This window comes from Scomber scombrus, chromosome 14 (genome assembly GCF_963691925.1).
Source record: "Scomber scombrus chromosome 14, fScoSco1.1, whole genome shotgun sequence".
NCBI lineage: Eukaryota > Metazoa > Chordata > Actinopteri > Scombriformes > Scombridae > Scomber > Scomber scombrus.
Window position 1 is genome coordinate 11,936,634 of NC_084983.1, and position 22,980 is coordinate 11,959,613.

The window sequence follows — 22,980 nt, forward strand, 5'->3', positions numbered from 1 at the left end:
TGGGGGCGTGAGACTTGAGAGGGGTGGGAAGGACGAGGCGGGCTTAAAACTACCTCAGGGTCCATCCCTGCTGGGTCATCCTCTACTCCCTTTTAAAGCCCTGCTCAGACTAAGGTCTCATGTCCAGATATATCCAGACTGAGTCTAGATCCAGATGAGATGGACGGCAGTTCACACTCGGCATCAGAATGCATGTGAAATTTGTTTCTTCTGTGATTAGATTTCACTTCACATATGCTTTTATCTGCTGGGAAACAGCAACTGCATCTACATGGAGAAAACACACGTTTACACTCTGCCATACAACAAGGGACGAGGAACAAGGTACCTCACCTTTTATAGACACATCAAAATGCTGTCTAAGTTGTCTGGCATCACTACATAAACTGTGTTTAGGATATTTGCGTCCCCAGTTTTGGGTGAAAACACAGCTGTATTTAGAGCTGTCCACCTGTGACCAAGATGCATTTTAATTCCAAGTGTGAACAGGGCCTCATTACTCAGTCCTGCCTCATTAAAGTGGAATAGTGATTAAGTCTGTTCTCTCAGTCTGTTTCAGTCTAATTACACATCACTGTGTTCATATCTGTCTCAGAGTCTCTTTTTTGGTATTGTTCTTTGCCTCGTGGTGTCACTTCCTGTGTTTGTCTTAGTATGCGTTTGTCTCTCTGTGTCATTCTCTGTGATTGCCTAAGCACTGACTTTGCTGGAGGACAGACAGGCAGGCGAGGCTGGCTTGGCTGTGAGGGTGAAAGGTGGTGTTGGTTGGTGGCTGTGAGGGGAGGGGTAGTTGGGCAGGTGCAGCATCACAGCCTCTCCCGAGTGGGGATCCAGATGTAAGGCCCTGATTGCTCCTCAATCACTGTCTTTACTTTGTGATAGACCTCTTCAAAACTGTCCCCTTCCACGACAGCTGCAGTAGGACACAGGGTAAGCGAGGGAAGGAGAGAAACAATGAGGAACAGAGAATGGCACAGACATTGGCAAGCAAGAAGAGAGAAGAAACAGTAGGAAGCCGGGGAGGGGGGGTGAGGAATAATCAATGCAAATCATGAATGTGGTTTAACTATCTGTGTACATTGTCAATATTGTGTAAAATCACAATGATGAACAATCACAATGATGATTGCTACAAAGCCTCCACATATTCATTCAGAGGCTGATAAAATGTTACAGTAAGCATCTGTTCATGATTTATTATAAATTACAGGCAGCCATGGATATGGGAGGAAACATAACATTTATATTCTGTCAACTGCTGTGATTTGCCCTAAAATGCACACCTGCAGTGAATACATGTAAAAACCTGCTGGTAAAATCTTGCTGCAATAAAATGAAAGAATAGCACAATTGCCACTCCAAATCAAACAGATTACGAGTGTGCAGTGAGGTGCAAACACAGGTGTATTAGCTTATGTTTTCCATCTGGTGCTGCCATAATCCAAACCCAAACCCACTACTGAGTATAAATGGTGTTTAAACAGTGCAGGATACCAATTTGCAACTTAAAAATCCTTATCTCTGTGTGTTGCCTGGTGTGCACATCATTTCTGTGCGTTCATGTCATGTAGACAGAGGCTCTCTGCTTTTACCTGAGAAACACTCTAGGAAGTCTTGTTCTAGTTTGAGGGCTCGGTCCATTCCTTTCCTGGCCTGCTCTTCTGTCAGGCGAGTGTTGATCTCTCTGTTTACAACATGCACAAAATCATCTATTACAGCACATATTTTCATAAACAGTGTATCAAATATGAAAATAACTTTTACAGTACATACAGGACATTCTCCAGTGACTTGGGCCGGACAAAGATGGCGATTGGATGAAGCTGAGCAGCTTGTAGTCTGCGCACAGCATTGGCTGATACATCCAGGATGCAGTGCTTCCCCTGCTACTTGTGCACACATACAGGGGGGGAAATGATACGGATTAATAAACACAAACTGTTATTTCAGTACAATCAGTAGCACCGTGGGACTAATAAAGGATTATCTTATCTTATCACCTTTTAAAACGGATCTATAACACCTGAAAATAAAAAGTCAATTACTGATAAATTCATCACATTTCAATTATATTCCTCAGCTTTCAGTTTTAACATTTTAAATGGATTTGGAAGTAATTACCCTATTTTATAAAATTTGATCATTGCCATTCATTTTTAACTCTGATAAAATACGTTGCTGCACACCTGCTCAGCCACCTCACGGACACTTTGGACACTGGTGCCGTACAGGTGACTGTTGTACTGGCCTGCCTCGATGAACCGATGACTCTGGATGTCCTTCTCCATCTGTTCCCTAGACGACACAAAGTGATAGTCCCGCCCATCCACCTCATATTCCCTCTTGGGCCGTGTGGTGTCTGTCAAGTGAAGAACAAAACAATATGCTCACAGCACTTTGATCCTCAAATTAAAGCAATTATTTCACTGAGAGGGATGCATTATGCAGACATAACCCGAAAATGGCTGCAGGTGGCAGCAGTGACATTAAATAAAAACCAGAGAAGGGATCTGTGTCTGTGACTGACAGCATAATTACTTACGTGGTACACAAGATCCAAACTTATCAGGGAACTCAGACAACAGATCGTCATTTATCCTGTCTTTCACAGGACCCAGAATGATGATGGGCCTCGCATAATGAACTAAGTTCATGAACAGAGAGGGACAGAAGAGAGAGCAGCCACAGTCAACAAAAGACAATCAAAACAGAAAAGAAACTTTAAGCTTTAAATGAAGGACTTCAATCATTATTTTGCAGGACCTTACCTTCCACTTGGGTGACTGTCTCATAACTGTGTGAGGGTTTATCTCTCCCTGGTGACAGAACATTGAAACATTCAGCAGAAATTCTTTTAACCATTATTATCAAATGACATTCAGGTTCTTTGTCTGTATGTGTGGGTGTGTCTATATTTGTGTGTGCTGATGATCAGGAGCTTATATGAGGCTTCAGCAGTCTTAGTTAGTTATATCAAGATTTATATCACATTTACATTGTTTTTAGGATCAATCTGCCTCTTGTTGTTTCCTCAGACAGTTTTTTCCTTGTTGAGCTGTGGTGGATGTATAGTAACACAAAAAACAGTAAAAAGACTGTCACATTGAAAGATTTCTACTTGATTTGACTAATTTGGAGTTAAACTAATTTTAAGTTTTAAATACATGTTTGCACAAATGCAGGCTTGCTGTAGATTTTGTCCTCCAACATTTACATGGACTGTTTGGTAGCAAATGAGTTTCCTCATTGGGGGATTAATGAAGTGGTTCTAATTGTGTCTAAGTGCATTAAGAAGGGATCTTCTAATGGTCAGTATGAACAGGAGGTATGATCACAGCAAGAAAAACCTATTTCAATGTTCATTTGGGCACCTGACTGTTGTTTTAAGGCTTGAAAAAATGTGAACCTGTCCTTTATAATTGCCTTCAATACACATCACAGTATACAAAGTGTGTCCTGTTGCTGTTAACATTAATTTAAATTTGGCAAAACAAACAAACCAAAGCAAAACAAACCATAAAAGTAAGTGCATTGAATAAATGTTAATGAAATGGTAAGGTGTTTGTACACATGCCAGCAGTCGACCTTTTTTAAATGTTAAATATTATTCCCATGTTACTTGTGTTCTGCCCATTACTACAGTGTTAACATGCTGTCAGTAACTTGTGTAAATGTTAGCTTCCAGTGTCACTATACTATACACTTATTACCTTGAGTGCTCAAGCTGTCCCGACCATGGTCCTGTAGCAGAGGAGAGAGCAAAGATTTACACATTGGGAGACAGTTTGAGGGAAACAACCTCATTCAAACAGCTGTGATGAATGAACTTACCCTCTCTTTGGTGTTAGCACGAGACCATTCTTTTCTTTCCACCCTGTAGGGTAGAGGAGGAAAAAAACCCTATTATGTCTAGTTACGGATAAATAGTATATGACTTACATAATTATCTCTAATTTGCTGTCAGCAAAGGCTCAATAACTCCTGTATGAGTATTTTTAGTCACACACTAAGTAGAAAATGTAATCAAGACATTGAGTATTCTTGAAACACAATAAAAGATCGCTCCATTCCCACACACGCTCACAGTGAAAAATGTGGCTCACCTGTGCTTGCTGGGGATGAAGCCGACCTCCTCTGCCTCATTCTGGGGGGCAACCTTACGAGCCTGCCACCACTCCTCGTCTCCACAGTCCAACACATGCAGCACATCCCCAAACCTGAAGCCCAGCGCCTGACTGAGGAAGCCACAGTCTGCAGTCTTGTCATAGTCAAAAAGGGCCCTGAGTGATCAAAAGTTATGAAAATTCAAGTTACTTAATGTAAAAATTCTATGTCACATTTTCTCTACATTGTTTGAAAACTTCAACTGTAGCCTATTGTGACTGCTTGCTATATTGCTATAGTTTTAAGTCCTCCAACTCACACAAACAGTTTTAATCTTGAATGTAATATTCAACATGGCTGCCACATTTCTGTGTACTATACTCTATAATCTTAATTATATAACACTCATATGAATGAATGCATAATGCTCTTCGCTCTCTCACTAACTTTACTCAACGAAACTCTATAGACCTGGTCCCTAATGCTGGCCCTGACAGCACCAGTAAGAAGACCAGCTTCTAGGCTGCACTGCTCTAGCTCTATATAGCCCCGTTTCCACTGCAGGAACTTCGGGGCCGGGCAGTTGGTGCGTGTCTCCATTGCAGGAACCTCTCCCAGAACTTTTGCGGGGGCTAAACGAGTCCCTGCTGCAGGGTAGGTACTCCGTATGGTTCGACCCCAAAAGATCCTGGGTGGGGCTTGAGGTTGACTCGATGCTGATTGGTTATACTCGTCAACAAAACGCGCCAAAATAAGCGGCATTTTAAAAAACCCAGCAGAAGAAGAACGATAGTAGAAAGCGTCTCCACCGCCGGAAAAAAGTTTATAGCGTCCACCACCATGTACACGAACAAACAAACCAGAAACGCGGCAACAAGCTCCTCCATGTTTACTTCCTCGTTGTCATTTTTTCCTACTGACTTGTAGTGGGTCTGGCACATTAACACACGTGTCCCCACTAAACAAAAAACTAACCTTAGATGCAAAACTTTTGATTAAAAAAAATACAAGAATGAAACGGTCCCATTAAATTTAAATTTGACGATAAAGCAGGGTGCTTTGGGGCGTGTTTACGTTGTAATAGACACATCGCTATTACGGCGACGACGTAACGTAAAGTAAACCCAGATTTCACAGTCCAGGCATAGCTGTTTCTATTGCTATTTCTGTGTGTTTTCAGTCCATGTAACAGTTAATTGTAACATTTTAGTTAGTGGTCGTATTAACTAACTGACTAACTAACTAACTGACCCTCTAAGGAATTGGATATTCAGTTTTTCCGGTACGTACATCTTGTTTTGATGGTTTTAGCCATTTTTTTCTCTGGCAAAAATTAGCATTATCACAGTTAACTGCACCGGGTCAGCTCCAATCTAGCTGTATCTTCACTTCAGGCCATGGCTCCAAACATCCAAGATGGCGACTGTCGAAATGCCAACATCGGTGCTTCAACGTCACAGGTACAGAAACATTTCCACATCTTCTATCTGAGTTATATTCAGACTGGAGTCTAAAAACCAGTGGGAGACGTCAAGGTAGCTACGTCCATTATTTTTGTGTATGGTTTGACCTGTTTGCACAGATAATGATGCTTATTATGAACATAATGTTTTAATGTCTCTATGATATTCTTCACATAAACACTGTCAAATTGTCCTGTATTATGGAGTTGGGTGGTTGGTGTGATTACTCTTGATGTTATGAGTGGACTATCCCTGTTGAAGTGCTGAAGCAGTGGTGAGCTGCAGTTGTCACGTTGCTGGCATTTATACTATTAAACAGAAGTGAAATGTGCATGGGATGATCCCTACTGCTTTCTGTTCTGCAGCTTGTGTAGTAGCAATATACTTTCAAACACTGATGTTTTTTTGTAAGGCAGCATTGAGCTCTTCAGTACACATAGCAAGTTTGTGTGGTAAATTGCATTTTTTTAACCATATACAGTGAGCATTTAAATCTATAGTCTACAATACAGTAAACAGCACTGTAAATCAATTGTGGTATTTAGGCTACAATAAATCTAGACTGGGCAGTATCTTAAATCTTCTAGATACATGTAAAGCCACATAAGTGGTACTGTGGTACATGTCTGTTTGTTTGTTGAATTACATAACCTTGTAGTTGGACTATGGCTCAATGGTAGGGTATTTATTCCTTTACAGTTTGTTAATATACACATTTGGTGTGAATGCCCTGGGGCACCATATTGTGTTAATCCAGGCCTGACTTTGGACCTGTCGAAAGGGTTGTTGAAGTGACCGCTCTCTTTTCCGCAGCCTGTGATTCACAAGCTATTTTCTCCTCAGACATTTCAGAAAAACCGTCTATTAAGAGTTTACGACATGAATCAAACCAGCCTAAGCAAAGACATGAAACATGACCTTATTAAAAAAACATGAAAAGGCCAAAACTGGATGTTAAGAGGGAATAAACTGCCCAGCCCAGAAGACATTTTGAACATACTGGACTGAGCTCATAGTCAACTTTAACCAGTACCATTTACAATCACATGTTCCTCTTTCTTGTATGCAGTGTAGCATTTTGCAATTGTTTGTGTGCCTTGTATTGTAGTTCTGGCTTCCACTCACACAGCTCGGAAGCTTCCAAGACATATTGTATGCAGTGTAGTACCACTTCAGTAATTGAAGGATAAACACAATGTCTAAGTTAAAATAAACCTACCATGAGTGTTGTATTGCACCATATACCATTGCTTAAACAATCTTGTAATCTTGCTACAAAATGAGATACCTTTAAAGATCAGTTTTGTAAGAACAGTGACAGTTTATGGTCCTAAAATAGCTGCATTGGACGCTAGTTAACTAATTGGAAAAATCCAGGCAACTTTAACAAATATTTGGTGTGGCTAACTATGCTTAACCTAATGTTAGCTAGTGTGTTTGTATTTGCAACAAGATCACTAATGGCCAAACATGAACTATCAAAGCTTATCTCTTCAAAATCATTCAAATGATCATCTCTTCATCAAAAGCAGTATAAGATTAAACTAGGCCCTCATATTTTACGTGAATACGTTGAAATTGACAGTAAATGTAGAAATATAATTACAACCACTGTTACCCAATAGCTGGGGACCTCTAACCACTAAAATGGAAGCTAAAGGATGCGTTACCCTTAAAACCTTGTGTTATCTGTGCTGTTTATACTTTGAGCGTCAGACCTGATGTAGAAGCCTCTCTTTGGGTTGCTCCTTAGCGTCGTAGTCCCAGAGCCCATGCTGCTGTTCATCAGCTGTTCCCTCAAGTCATGGATTTTAGCCTCAAAACGACTATACTCTGAAACAGAGAAATACACAACAAGATCTATTGACCAAGTCACAGCTTGATTCATAAGTAAGGATGAGGTTCTACTAATCCAACTTTTTCTCTACCGATACCAATTCCTCAACTCAGCTAGAACAATTACTAATCCTGATCAGTGCTCTCTTTTTCTCTAATTTAAAATCTGTTTACTGCATGGAACTCATTTGAATCATTTTATGTTATGTTAAATAAGGTGAGGGATTGCTGTGGCACCAACTAGGACAGAATAAATGCAACTCATTGTATAATGTAGAATTTGTTTTCAGTAGTACTGAATGACTAATTACTACTACTTTCATGTGTCTTTGTCCATGGCCTAAATTTTCACCTTTTATTTTATAGAAATCAGTAAAGCTATTACTTTACTATTTACTAATTTACGATCTTTACTATTTATTTTATTATTAACTTTATTGTATTTTCACTATTTTGATCATTGATAAACTGTTTAGGTCATTTTTTAAAACAAAAATTCCAAATATTGAATGTTTTTCATCCTCTCAAATTTAAACATCTTAAAGTTAACTTTTTTTTTTTGATGTTTTGAAAAAAATCAATGAAGAAATAATGAAAATAATTATTACTTGCAGCCAATATATCCTGCTAACAACCAAACAAACACACAGACACTCGACACATGATTTGATTGTGTCATATGATTATTTCAAAATACTGTCACTATGTTATGTGACCATAATGCTTTTAAAGTTACAGATGTTTCCTGCACTGGAATGGATGTGTTAACAATGACACAGTCTTTGTGTGGCGGCTTGTTGCTTTACCGTCGGGTCTGTACTGAGCGATGATGGTCACTGTCTGCCCGGCGTTCTTCAGTGCTGCAGCTGCCTGTTCATGTGTGGCCATACGCAAGTCCACGCCGTTCACCTGATGCACACACAACATGACTGTTCACAACAGTGAAAAACCACTGTGCCACTATAGAGCGCCTGTATGTGTGTTTGTGTGTGTGACAACTTTATGAGGATAAAGCGTCTTTACACTGAGGATCTGATCGCCCTTGTGCAGCTCTCCACTGAGGTCAGCTGGCCCCCCTGCCAGGATGAAAGAGATAAAGATTCCCTCTCCATCCTCTCCCCCGACAATGTTGAATCCCAGACCTGTGGAGCCTCGGTGAATCAGGACTCTGCGAGGCTCCCTAGAAAAGGGACAGGGGACAAAGGAAAATTACCAAAAATAACTATTAACTACTAATATGATTGTGATTCTGAATAATATACACAATCCACACTCAAATACTAAAACTAATACTGCTAATCCTTCTTCTACTTCTACTTTTACTGCTAACACTAAAACAGCCAATAAATCAATTTACATGATGAAGAGCTGAATGATCTTTGCTCACCTGGGGATGTCATCATCTCCCATCAGGCCATGCAGAACGGGAGAAAACCGACTAGGTGAGGTGGGAGTGAGGGCTTGTGGGTAATCTGACCCAAGATAGTTTGGGTGGCTAAGTTCAGTATCCATATGGGAATATGCTGGAAAAATACACACAAAATTTAAAGAGATATAACAGGCAGGTGTTGTGCACAGCTATGTAATATCTCAAGGCCTTTTGCTTTTTCACCGACTAAATGTACTTGTTGAATGTGAGATTTTGTCCATGTTTTGTATGAAGTACTCTGTAATCATCTCCTGAAAAGACTAGAAAGAGTATTTCTGTGCTGTAATTCTTTATTACAAGGGCAGGCTTTCATCAAGTGACAGATTCAGGTCAAGGGAAGATATTCAGTTTTTGTGAGAAAGCAAACAAACTAAAAAAAACCCAAACCTGTACACCTCAGCGTTGAATTCTCACAGAACTCCCACAGTGATCTCAGTGATTTAGAAAGAACAAGAAAAAGCTGTCATTTTTGTGGGTGTACGTTCTTGGAAATGCATCAATTCAAACGTTGGACATTTTGTTTTAAAGTAGTCTGGTCTGATTTTAACCAGCCAGCTGTCCCTAAACCCACTAAATGTGTCCTTATGCCTTGTGAAATAAGAAAATGAGACAAAAAGACTGAAGGGCTTACTGCTGGTGAGGTCTGGAGGGTTGTAGGAGTTGGTCAGGAACAGGTTGTTGGGCTTGGCCACCCTGAGGTACACCACCTCGGCTGTGTTCTTCAGAGCCCCCACCGCATCCTCGTGCATCACGTCCTCCAGACACACGTTGTTCACCTGATGGTTCACAGCAACACAGTCAGAGATGATAAATGCAAAGTAAGGGTTAGCATGGCTCCTCAGACCAAATACTGGATCTCCCACATGAAGGGTCTGATAGACGCTCATAACTAAAGACGCTTACAGCGCTTCTCAGCATTTATTTATTTATTATTTATTTATCAAGACAACACCAGCTGATCAAATTTAGATTTTAGCAACAGTCATGATGAACTGACTTAATGCAAGACAAACTAAAAAGTACATTAGACCTGCAACATTAAGTCAATTGATTGATTAGTTGATCAACAGCAAATGAATCAGCAGCTAATGTAGTAACTAAACGATCATTTAAGTAATTTTTAAGCAAATATACTAAAAAATAAGCTGGTTTCAGCTTCTCAAATCTTTGTCTTTGTCAGACACGCCTATGTATTGCTTAACTGAGAAAATAAAAAATAATCAGGAGATGAATCGATAATGGAAATAATTGCCAAAGCACATTTTCAATGCTAGAACAATGAGCTTCAAATAATTTCTTATACATCAGTTTAAATATTACACATTATAAAATGAGCGGAAAAGCATAGTATCAATTCTTCCTCTATTCTAGAAATTACAAGTAAAATGTCTAAGTATTAATGTAATTAGTTACCTAAACTACAATATACCAGTCCAAACAGGACTATTTATTACTGTATGCAAAGCTAAACATTAAAGTGGGTTCTCCAGCAAAGATAATATTTTATATTTTATATACAGTTGAATATTTCCTCTGTTCTCTTCTTCTATGAAGGGTCCCCCCTGGTTTGGGGGTCCCTAAAGGCATTATGCAGATTCTCACCCTTAACTACAAAAGGCTATAAAAAAAGAGCATTATTACATATGACTTCAATATCGTAAATGTATTTTTAAACAGATTCACCATGAGCAGAAGCATATTGACTTATCCCATTTAGAGGTAAAGCGTTGCCTCAGACACCATTTAGTAGAAACCCAGCACCATTTTGAGGTCGCTGGTGTTGAGCTGGCTGTCAGCTGCACCGCTCTTTCTTGTCCAGCAGATGGCAGTAATGCTGCTCAAGACTCACTGTGGCAGTACTACAGTTCAACACTTATCCCATCCTACACATCTATGAAAATATTAATGAAAGTAATTCCAGACCATGAAAATCACAGCTGTAATTTATCTCGTCTCTTAACACATCAGCGCTGCTCAAGCACACACGTGTGCAATTGTGTGCATGTGTGTGTATGTGTGTTGGTGTGTTTAATAGGTGAGAGTCTGAGTCAGTGACAGTGTTATCATATATGAGTGACTGACCGCTAAGATCTTATCCCCGATCTGCAGACGCCCATCTTTATGAGCTGCTCCGCCTTCAATGATCTTGGTGACATAGATACTGTTATCTCCTGGTATGTGCTGGTTTCCCACCCCTCCAGCAATGCTGAAACCTAATCCTGAGAAAAGGGAGCGATGAGAGAGGCACAGAGTTAGCAAAGGAGGTATGGGTTAACACAGAGAAGATTTTCCAAATCCAGAGGGCACAGCTTAGCCGGGTATAAAGCATCCTTAAGCTCACACAAAAGCATCTGTGCTGTACACAGTCAACACTTCCACATACCTTTAGGCCCTTTGATGAGTTTGATTTCAGTGACTTTCTCTGCTGCTGGTTTCCTGCGGAGGACGTAGAGGCGGACGATAGCACCTGCCTCCTTAAGAGCCTCCACAGCTTGACTGTGTGTCACCTCCCTCACATCAACATCATTCACAAATAAGATGCAGTCATTCACACTAACAAACAGACGGAGCGACAAAGAGAGGGGAGGGAGAAGGAAAATACAGCATGAGTTTTTGTGTTGGTGAATTGGGTGTAATATGCCACCAAAAGCAGTCGGTCTAGAACGATGGCTGTGTTGGGGACCTAGTTTCACCACAGACATCTGGTCTTTCCACCCAGAAGTTAGAAATGGATCCAGCATGAGGGATAGCTGAAGTGTAGCTCTATTTGTGTTAACTGCTCTTGAAAATGATGAGCTGATATGTGGAGTGAAAGTGTCAGCCTGTTTGCAGAAGAAAAGCAGATTTTCAAGCAAGCAGATTTGGATGAAATAGCTATTTTAAGACGTAGACATTCTTTCCTCCAAGGGCCTAAAAACTCTACTTATCACTATTCCATTCATGTGCTTAAAATTGATTTTACGGCCATGTAAATTATAGTGTGTAAAATTTTGTAAGACGGAAATAATTCTTGAGGGCTGCAAGAGGTTTAACCACTGAGATACATCACTAAAAGCAGGGAACAAATGGTTGCTGACATCTTCAAGTCTGAGCTTCACACTGTTTGTGAGGCAGTATTAAATATAAATTTTGTAGAGCTTTTTTATCGTACAGTAACACATTTTTTTAATGCTTGCACTTCTAGCAACTCATAGAGTGTCCCTTTGTGTTTCTTTGTAGCTCTGTGCTCATCGGGGTGTGTACAACATTTATTAAGATTGTGTAAATGTACAGTATAAAATGTTACAAAGTAGGACTATAAATCAAGCTTAAACAAGCCTCACGGGGTTCTTTATTCAGATTTTCAAGGATTTTTCAAATAATTTTCAGAGGGCTGTTGAGTCATTCAGCGCTGAAGAGTTAGCCTAAAGAAAGAATGATTGAGGATTTCTGTGTTTGAGTCACCAATTAGAGATTTCAAACCATCTGAACCTGTCATATAACCCTCCCCCCAAATTTAATAAAAAAATGTTTGTAAGGAATTCCTTTTCTTTCTTTCTTTTTTTTTCTTCAGATATGCACTAATAATGTATAGTATTATAAGTTATTTGCCTTTAGCAGCCAGTAAAAATCAAGTAAAAAAACCTGCATTCAGGCAAATATGAGCTTTCTCTCGAGGCCTGCTTTGAACTAAAGTCATTCAAGATGGAAGTTTGTAGGTCAACTGTAAAGAGGGGGATGAGGAGGATGCCTACATACATGTCTTGTTTTTTTGCAGTGTAATCGGGAAAACGGCTTATAAAGTACAGTTTTTATTCAGAAAAGAAAACTGCACTACAGCTTCTTACAAAAGTGGGAAAGCAAATGTGACATATTCCTGTGGGCTGCTTCACAATTTGATCCTTCTGGGCTTTATTTTGTAGGTGTCACTTGTCACAGTTTCTTTGAGAACAGATTACTTTCATCTAAAGTATGTTGCTGCTGTCAGCTTCTACACATTTTCTCCATTAAAAGATGGACTACTTACAATGTTAGTCTGGAGTTTTATGATGTTAACTCAAACAAACTGAAAAAAACCCTTTATCTATTATTTAGCCCTTTCTTACCATGCCATATCATTTGTTTAAATTGGACTTCTTTTAACATTTACAGCGTACATAAGAATCTATTATACCTCCCAAAAATGATCTCAAAATCACAAAGGAGCAACATAACAGTTTCAGAGAAAATACAAACAATACAATTAAATAAAATTGTGGAAAGAGTGTTTGGATGAGGGATTCAGGTCTTGAATTAAATAGGCTGGTCTATCTGAGGCAATGATGCTGACAGTCAGTAGGTTGTAGCACTGTGGTATAATACTTTAGACTTAAAATGAAGAGGTGCATTCTTGTTGGGCGGTTTCTCCTCTTTTAGTGTTTTTTGCTGACAGAAAAGTGACTGACTGTACGTGAATAGAAACTGTGCTGGAAGCTGTGGAGAGAAGACGGGGTGAATGGTAGAGCTGTGGTTCCTAAAGTGGATGGGTGAGGGCAGGCAAAGGGTGCAGCAAAATTAACCGTATCATTGTTCAGCTACTGTATGTTTTTAATAATGTTTCACTACATTAAAAATTACAAACATATACATGAACTACTTTTAAGATTACAAAAAAATATAAACAAACAATAATCATTAAAATCACCGTATTAAATTGATATGCAAGTAGTTGGAGGTTATGTGATATCTCATAGTTGCCAGTTGTCATAGTACCAAAAGATGCTTTCCAGCTCAAGAGTTTAGTAGGAGTTCAGTAGTGAGAATAAAAGTGAGCGTCAGAGCAGTGATGGAAAGATTTGACACAAAAAACGTCTCGAAGAAGCTGAAACATCTCAGCTCTCAACACAGAGACGACTGACTCTGAACTGAACAACAACATGCCCAAAACCTTTTGTTAGGGCTCTGTTTGTTTGTTTTCTATGTAGAGTTAAATATAAGCTCACTTTAATTGAAATACATGAAAGAAATAATACATTTAACATATTAACATATAGATGTATCTGTAGTTATCTATAAATCTAATATGCACCTGTACCTGTTGGCTTTCATTCCGTGTGACTGAAATTATAAATAATAAATAAAATATAATATAGTTAAAGAAATAGTTAAAACTGATGAGCTTCTGTCTACATGTAGGCTCTGCAAGTCATATTGGAGGTTGGGTACCTCGGGTGTCAGGAAACGGGCTCTGTGGTCTAAAAAAGTTTGGGCACCACAGTGTTACACAAGCATTTTTGTCATCTGTAACTGGAGTCGGCCTGACTGTATACGTGAGATTTTGATTGCTGTCATATTTGTGGTATGTAGACCTGCAAGCTGGCTTTGTGTGCTTACTGTGTGTGTGGCTTTACCTCAGTCGCCCATCCTGAGCCGCAGCTCCTCCAGGTATGATTTTGGTGATGAAGATGCTGGGGTCGTCGCCCACATGGGGATTGTCTGTTCCCCCTGCTATGCTGAAGCCCAGGCCTGAGTTACCCTGCAGCAGAAAATACAATCAAAAACACACAGCATATAATTCATGACATCAGGGGCATCTAAGTGTAGCTTTAGGGGTTTGGAGACTGTAATGATCATGCATCAATCATGTTTTCATGACTTGCTTAAAAATCAATATGTTATAACTACAGAAAAGTATAAATGCACTGTGAATATGTTCAAGATCAAGTTTAAAAGATCAGATTCACAGACTCACTCTCTCCAGTGTGATCTCCTCATATTCGATTTCCCCTTCCGTCCCATTCACCTGTCAGAATAAGATGTTTGTTAATTGACATGCAGAGAGAATTCGATTTTAGTGGATTTCTAGTACAGTTGAAACAATTAAACGATAAGTTGATTAGTCTGAAGAATTAATAGGTAACTATTTTGATAATAAATTTCACTGGAAAAAGTGACTTTGATGTTTTTGCTTGTAACATATAAAAAATAACTGAATTTTGCAGGGCTTTTGTACTTTTAATATAAATATCATTTTTAAAAAAAATAATAAAATGACACGTTTGAATATGTTAACTTTGTTATGGCATTTTCACCATTTACAGACCAAAAGATTAATTGATTAATTAGGAAAATAATTAGACTAATCAATAATAAGAAAACATAGTTAGTTGTGTCCCTAATTTCTAGTATAAATAAGGGACCTCTAAATGGTCAGATAACGTTGGTTGAGCATTGCCGTCTACACTTGATCATGTTTGTATTTAGTAAATGAGGTTTTGTTAGGACCTCCCACAGGCTCCTGAATCATCACCAAAATTAAATGCATCCTTTAACCAATAGTTCTGCCCACTCACATAGTTCTGCTCCTTTTTGAGACGCTGCATGTTTGGATCAGTTTGATGCTTGGTTGATAATAGCAACACTGCTCTTTTAGTCTAATTCGCCTCCTGGCTGAGCAACTTAACTACACATCTGTTTTACCTCTGCAATTAAGCTCGTCCCTGAGGAGGAGGGAATTTAAGGATCTTCAAACTTTACTGTTTTGGTGTCTGACCTAGAAAGAACTTTTCTTAGTGCTGTAAAAATAGTGGTCCGTGATGGGAGGCTTTCTCTCTGAGAAACCTCATTCTGTAATCCCTCACAGCCAATAATAATATGTTTGAGGTGCTTGACTGTTTTCATTTTAGAAAACTACATCTTTAAAAAACGATAAATCAATTAAAGTAATGCCTCTGTTCTGTCCAATATATATCAAACAGAGAAACCTAATTTTAATTAAAATAAGTAAAATCCATTACTGTTATAATTCAGATTAAAACAATGAGTAAAGACCTACCTGGATGCTGCTAGATGACTAGACTTACTGATAATACAGACTGAATATGAAGGCTGTTAAGTTTGTCCTATGGTTGAGCCTAACATAATAATAAAATAAAGAGGAGATTAAACATAATCCTTACGTATGGGGAGCCATCGAGTGTATCAGTGTTCACCACCACTGGAGGAGTATTTCCCTGGAGGCAGAGAGAGAAGATATATTATTAAGAAATAATGGCAGAACCTCAAAGATGAGGCAGCTCCTGGATGAGCTCACAGTATATCCCTGAAACCTACAGTCACAGCCAAGACTGATGGCCATTTTGGCTCTTAGCAGTGATAACACTATTCTCACTCTGCTATGGTTGTCACTCTCACGCTAAAGGATAGAGCGCGCAACTCCAGAGCAATTTGTTATTATTGTCCACGATGGACACGAAAAAATGAATGCTAGCTGCCGGTTGTCCTAACTCTTAGTCGTTGGCTTATCTTGGTGCAGCTAGTAGTTAAATTACAGTATAGCTTGTTTTACTGAAGCAGTAAATGGAGATCTAGTGAATACCGTGGACATGGACGTCCGCCTTCCGCCCACCACCCGTTTCAAAACAAACCTCTCAGTGAATCATGTGCCGCCACACTGACGGCACATGGTGGCAATCTCGCAGCACACCATGAAAAAACTGTGATTTGGTAACAAGGTGGTGACAGGCACCACAGTAAGTCCCAATATCGTCAGCTTGCTTGATAGTCAATTGTTAATTTCTAAATTAGGTCCAGAATCATATTCCAATCATTATGGTTTAAAGACTGAATCTCAGCATTTCAGGAAGTCATTGTGGACAAACTGATAAAAAAGTAAAAGAAAAGACAGCAATTCAACAAAAGGAGATATCAGCATTGAAATGATTTGGGTTTACCTTTTTGGGCTTTTCTCAGTCATCTCATCTGAAGTGTGACAGTTAACCTCTACACATTGTTCTTCTCCTTTTGATCCACTTTCTTTTATAACTTTGTTCCCTACACACACTTTCATGCTTCTTCCCAGGATGTACTCTTATCATGAAGGTATGAGATGTAATGCTCCGTGATGTACAGTACTGTTTGGGTCGGACTTCCCCATCTAAACTCCTGTATTTATTTCTGTCATTGCTCTGTACCACGCTGATTAGCATGGGAAAGACGCCACGCATCTAAAGTGCTTACTGAACAGCAGCAGCAACATAAATCAGTGTGCTGACCTTCACAAACCTGACAGCTCTTAGTCCCACACAAACAACAACTACACACAACTGAATACATTTTCTCCGCTTTTAAGAAAAACTATTTACCCAGTGATCTTCATGTGATGCAATGGGAAGTAACTTTTTTTTTGTCTGTTACTCTCAGAGATTTAAGTTGTCATGGAAACCCAAAGAAAAAACGCTTAACTGGAGTAAAATACTGTAGATGACCAACAATAAGGTCAAGTTTGAGTCCTATAATGATGCATTAAAGGCATATTTAGGTGCCAATATTATGAGTCAGTTTATCAATTAGTTGACAGATTATTAATCAATTATTGCTTATTTTAAGTCATTTATCAAGTAACATTTATAGCATCTGATTACAACCTCAAATATCCTAAAATCTAAAAAAAAAAAAAAGTAATTGTAAATCTCACATATGCATAGTATGGCTGTTTAACCTAAATTAAAGATCTCCATAATCTAATTTTTATTCTTAAATATGAATATTAAGTACTAATCTTGTTCAACAAACAAAACATATAAAGATCATTGCAGCTTTCTGTTGGTTCTTTTCATCAGGCCTTTTTTTTCACAGCAGACATTGTGATATGCCGTTGCAGGAAAGGCACAGTTGTGAGTAATGACATTAACGATGGTTCCATTTCAATCAGTGTCCCAGTGAGCCAGCATATGCAATAACAAGGGCCCAGGACCCACACTTATGTTGTAATTAAGGCTATTAATTACACCTGTGCTTTTCCAGCTACAGCATGTCATAAAAATGCTCTGAAAAAAGCCTTTTCTTTACACAACCATCCTATGCTCCAAGCCCCTTTTTTCCATTACTGGTCACGTTGAATCCTACTAGTTATTTCTAACCTTATAAAGAGAAAATATTCTTCCACATAAGGTAAAGACATAAAACTATCAGCCCTCCACAAAATGCCAGAGCTCAGCTTTAACTGCACACTGTTCGATTATAACGGTGGCCGTGCAGAGCTCCACCGTGTAGCTGTGTCCAACGGGCCGTGCTGCTGAACATTACGTCAAATTCACCCCTTATCTGCAGACAGAAATAATGAGTATAGCCAGCAGAAATCTAAGCCCAATGCAGGCAGTTTCCCTGCGGGGATTTTTGACAGAGGCCCCTCTGCCTCTCTCTGCTCTGTCAAGTCGCTGGACGTCGCGGTTGTTAGGATTTATGGTGTTTGGCTGCCTTTGCCCACCTATATTTTAGCACCACCTATTCAGCTTACCCGTCCTCTGCCATGTCTCTGCAGGCAGCTTCAAATTACATCCACACTTAGACCTTTGTATTTATATGCAGGAAGCTAAGTGACAGATTGTGTATATTCAATGACAAATTACAACAATAAAGAAAAAAGACCGAGCAGTATTTTAGCATACACGGTACAGAGGAAAGAGCAGCAAAAGAGTGAAGCTGTGTGTTTAAATCCATTTCCTCTCTCCATTTAGAGCTAAATAATATTGTTAGTATTGGCAATTTGGAAGTGGAAAACACAAGGTTCAGGATCTGTTGAGGCTGCATATTGTACTGCACTGCTCCCTTGTGAGTATGTGAATCATAACACTTATAATAATAATTTGAACAATCTCCATCCCTGTATTTGTGGCTGTCCGTCTGACGCTCATAACACATACTATGCATGCTCACACCACTAGCCGCCTCCAGTATGATGGACATTTTTAGCCAAAGGAGGTAAAATAACAATATAATAATATATGTCTATCACCTGTTTCATTAAGCTTGATGATAATTAAAACACCAACTGCTCTCTTGGTGTGCAAACAGTGTTTCAATACCATCAGAGGGGATGATGTCATGTGTGAGCCGGCGCTGGATAGAAACCAAAGGTTGCATTAGAGAGGCTTTAACGCTGCACGTCCTGCACACCTTGCACACCTTGCAGCCCTTAACACGTAAAAGCCATCCTGTCATCAAGCAAGATAATGACCTCTATTGAAATACGCAATGTCACAGCAGTTGGTGTGTGTCTAATGATTTTTTTTTTACAGCAACAATTAAGCATGCAAGCATTTTAATGTGTGTCTAAACTGCTGCTCTTCCTTTTTAAGGGAGCATAGAGAGTTAGAGACAGATAACAGTAGCAAAAACTCCAGACTGATCCTTACCTCAGGGGCTGACAAATGAATGGAAACGAGAAGACGAGCGTGTGAAGTGTTTTGTAATGTGAAGCCGTGATTTTTTTTCGTGACGCCGTGCTAATGCTCCTGTATTTGTGTGTGGGTTTCATCGTTTGCAGAGTGCAAGGATGTGATAGAGGCTAATTTAGACGTCACGTTACGTGTGGAGTGCAGGAAGAAAAGGTGGCAGTGCGTGCGGATGTGGGTGGGTTATCAAGGTGTGGAGTTTGTCGGCCACCTACACATCCATGTTTATTAGGATATGAATTGAAAGAAAAACACTGCACCTTCACACCAGTAGAGTCAGACTCACAAACACGCCCCACCTCCCGACTCACACCCACATGCACACACACGTCCTGATAAGTATTTCTAGATTTGATTACTGAGCCTCACTGTGATTAAAATATCTATTATGAGCGATAGGTTGTGCCACAGCGAGCTTAGTATCTGAGAAAATACTACAACACTAACCACAAATATCACTTCAGTACCACTAGACAACATGGCATAATTCTCCAAATATAAAGGTACAATCATAGCAAAAACCAAACTGGTTAAAACATGCCTACCATCTTATGATGTCGATGTTTCTTGGCTTTCCGTACATTGTTGAGGAAGCGGCAGCCCATCTTCTTGGCGTACCACACAGTCATGAACATTATGCCTCAGCGCAGGAATCTAAATGGTGGTTGAGACTGGGGAGCAAACCCTGCTCGCCTCCAAAAAACACAATGACATCCACACCCACCGAGTGTGTGGCTGGAAGAGTTACAGTACACTGTAGAAGTGTCCGCTTTCAAAAATACCACACAAGCATTACCGCAAAGTGATCCATCAGGTCCAAGTCCTGCCATAACAGTTGATCAGAAACCACTGAGCGTCCAGATCGCCTCAGTTTAAAATATGTATTTGAACTCAGCACGTGCCCTTTCAGCTTTGCTCTCTGCTCAATCTAAACAAACATGTTTTGGACAGAGGATACACACCAATACAGTATAATGTTTAAATCCAGAATCGCAAAATCAGCACGGCCCAATTAGTATCCTCCTCTTTCTTGCTGGGTCGGTGCTGAAGACTTCATTAGAGGAAGCCCCGTTCCATCCCCCAAACCAAGACTTGAGCTCTAAAAATTACTCATCCTCATTAAGGCTCGTTATTATCTGAGACTGAGTCGTCTTGTTTTCAGAAACCACACGTCCAGAATAAAAATGAGCCTTTACAAGCAAATCCTTCCATTCCTCGTCATCTGTGCCAGTGGACTGTGATAGCGGTGCCTCCCTGCTACTGGTCTGTGCTCAGTGAGAATGCAGTTCATATTTTCTGCTGCTACTGTACTGTACCCCCTCCCTTCCCCACTGCTGAGGGAATAAGGAGCGAGCAGGGAAGTTTGATGGCAATTACTTAGCTGTCTCTCTGTATAATATCGATGCTGGTGATGTGAGAGGGGGAGGATTAATACTGTGGCTCAACTTAGAAGGACAAGCATCTCAAACTGGCCTAACTTGACCCAGGGAAGCACTTGAAACTAAGAGGGGGCTGCAGGCCTATTAGCCCCATTTTTACAGTAAGTCATTCAGAATAGTGAAGCCTCAACATTGTTGTTTTTTCTTCTGTTCCCAAAGTTTCCACAGCTGCCATTAATAATCCAAAGAGTCCAAATCCATCTCAGCAACTCATGATACTTTTCATGTCTAGTAAGTATCAGAAATCTTTGCAACTATTCTACAGTAATTTATCTTAAAAAAAAATCTAAGATGCTCATACTGCATTACTGCAACTTTGATTTAACTTAAATTTAAATACAGAAATCCATACATTTTTTTCCTCATTTCATCAATTAGAGCCATTATAAATCAGCTGTTGGCACAGTCCTGCTCAAGCCTTATATCCCTGCTGCTGGCAATAAATTCAGCACCATGGACAGAACTAGAAAGAAACACTAGAAAGACGCTGAATGTGGTGAAAAGATTGGGATGTTTGAAAAAGAAATTATGCTGGTTATTCATTTTTCTTTTCCTTAAATAAATAGCTAAATGGTCAATGTAGCCTTATAAAGACACACGCAACTGCTTACACTAAAAAAGACTAAAATTGTCTTTTCAAATCGTCAGCTTCTCACAGCTCACTTGAGCTCTCTCTTTCTGAAAGACAGATGGATCGACAGGCGTGTAATATATACAGTACACAGTCACACACACACACACACTGAACAGACTTATGTAAGGACACGCTGAAGGACAAGCTGTCAGCTGACGTTCTCATTTTGTTGAATAAAATTCCTCCGTCTACCTATCTAATTTTCTCACCCTTCCAATTGCAAGGCCCTCTCTATCTGTCTTACTCTGCCATTCTGCCATTCAGCCATTCAGCATGAGCAGCTCTCTCCTCCTTTTGCATGGATTCTTTTTACCTCTCTCTCTCTCTCTTTCTCTCTCTCTCTCTCGCTCTTTCTCTCTCTCTCTCTCTCTCTCTCTCTCTCTCTCTCTCTCTCTCCCCCCCCTCCTCCACCCCTCCTTCCCTCCCTCCCAAAGGAGCTGAGCTGCTGCTGCACAGTAATTACACCGAAGCTGCAGGGACATATTTAAACATTTATTAAAGAAAAGTAAGGAGGACGGAGAAAATGAAGATAGAAACCAGATACCGACCAGACAAGAGTGCAGAGCAGAAAGGGGAGGGTATAATGGAGAGCTCTTGGGGGAAACACTACAGAAAACAGTAATTAAATCCTTACTTTAAAAAAAAATAAATAAAAAATTGCCTTTTTTGCCAAGTGTCAAACTCATCTTGGAGGGTTTGACTGTTTAGTCCGAGGAGAATTTGTGTGAAAAGTATGTATAGGAAGATTTCTCTGGTTAGAAAGTGATCTGCATCCCTTTTCATTAGAAGAGACAGAGTGTAACGTAAACTGGGCGGTGGGGGCTTTCAGTGCCTGCTGGATAAATGGCAAATGTGTTGTGTAATGTTTTCAGCCGAAGAGCTCCAGTCTGTCAAGATAAATGTAGCGTGTGCATTGTTTAAAAAACATTTTGCCTAAGAATATTTTTGAGGCCGATCTGTGTCAATGAAGCAGCCACAGCGCTCTGCCTCCAGGGCTGCGAGCGTGTGAGTGAACCTCGTCCAAAATATCAAGAATGAAAGGAGTTTTGGGGTAATTGTGGTATTTGTGACACGTCTTACACACACTCTTCTGGTTTGTCTTTATATGAAGGGTGAAGATGTCTTGAACACTGGCATCAGCCAAGTGGAGTTTATCCGTATATCAATAACTGGATGAATTTTTTAACAACATGGTCCAGCACATGATGTCATAGCATACTATGTAGCCGCACAACACTATAACCAAGTTATAAGCCAAGTTATAGAGTCACATAGAGCAGAATAGGAGGGAAGATTCATTAATATGAGCACAATCAATATAAGAAGTTCTGTGCACTGCGATGAGGGAAAAAAAATCTAATTACATTATGCCCTACGTTTAAAAAAATAAAAAGAGTCACTTGAAGCTAAATCATATACATAACCCAAAGATCTCCTCTCACTTTGCCAAACCATTGCAGTGCTTCCAGAGACAATCCTACCCATAAATCAATGGGCCTGGAGTGGTACTGGCAAACCCCACACCATTGAAGCAATAAAGAGACAGACTGACGACACCACCCACATATAAATGACAACCACACGAGTACTACACCACCCACAAAGACACCCACACCGTAGGCTTCACTGCAATGCATCTTTGAGACAGTACACACTTTACAGTACCAAACCAGTGTGGAAAAATGTAATCTACGTATGCGACCCTGTATGTGTGAGAGAGTGTATACAAACACTTTTTTTCTGACTGATGACTTTAATGCTGAAGGGTGCAGAATGTCCCATATGTTAAATAGTTTAATTATAAGCCCACACTGTTAGACAGCGCGTAGTCAAGGTCAGCGTGAGCACACAAAGACAAGAAATTATGTTCCGCTTCTTCCTT

At 39.7% G+C, this 22,980-nt stretch overlaps 1 protein-coding gene across 2 annotated transcripts in view; it reads right to left on the minus strand.

The window, feature by feature from the left end:
- Positions 1-514: 514 nt before the first annotated feature.
- Positions 515-22,980, minus strand: part of LOC133994608 (disks large homolog 4) — a 40,259-nt gene continuing 17,793 nt past the window's right edge. Inside the window, exons 4-22 of one of the 2 annotated variants that reach the window (XM_062433939.1) lie at positions 15,750-15,803; positions 14,543-14,593; positions 14,202-14,326; positions 11,216-11,385; positions 10,915-11,051; positions 9,464-9,608; positions 8,791-8,926; positions 8,427-8,583; positions 8,210-8,312; positions 7,286-7,400; positions 4,104-4,280; positions 3,832-3,874; positions 3,711-3,741; positions 2,769-2,816; positions 2,543-2,644; positions 2,187-2,359; positions 1,774-1,886; positions 1,593-1,684; positions 515-913 (exon numbers count right to left, since the gene is read on the minus strand). In XM_062433939.1, coding sequence (XP_062289923.1) covers positions 807-913; positions 1,593-1,684; positions 1,774-1,886; positions 2,187-2,359; positions 2,543-2,644; positions 2,769-2,816; positions 3,711-3,741; positions 3,832-3,874; positions 4,104-4,280; positions 7,286-7,400; positions 8,210-8,312; positions 8,427-8,583; positions 8,791-8,926; positions 9,464-9,608; positions 10,915-11,051; positions 11,216-11,385; positions 14,202-14,326; positions 14,543-14,593; positions 15,750-15,803 — 2,079 coding nt within the window. In that variant the 3' untranslated portion in view covers positions 515-806. Of the gene's footprint in view, positions 914-1,592; positions 1,685-1,773; positions 1,887-2,186; positions 2,360-2,542; positions 2,645-2,768; positions 2,825-3,710; positions 3,742-3,831; positions 3,875-4,103; positions 4,281-7,285; positions 7,401-8,209; positions 8,313-8,426; positions 8,584-8,790; positions 8,927-9,463; positions 9,609-10,914; positions 11,052-11,215; positions 11,386-14,201; positions 14,327-14,542; positions 14,594-15,749; positions 15,804-19,570; positions 19,661-22,980 lie in introns of those variants that run through there. The other variant, XM_062433940.1, reaches the window with a different exon arrangement.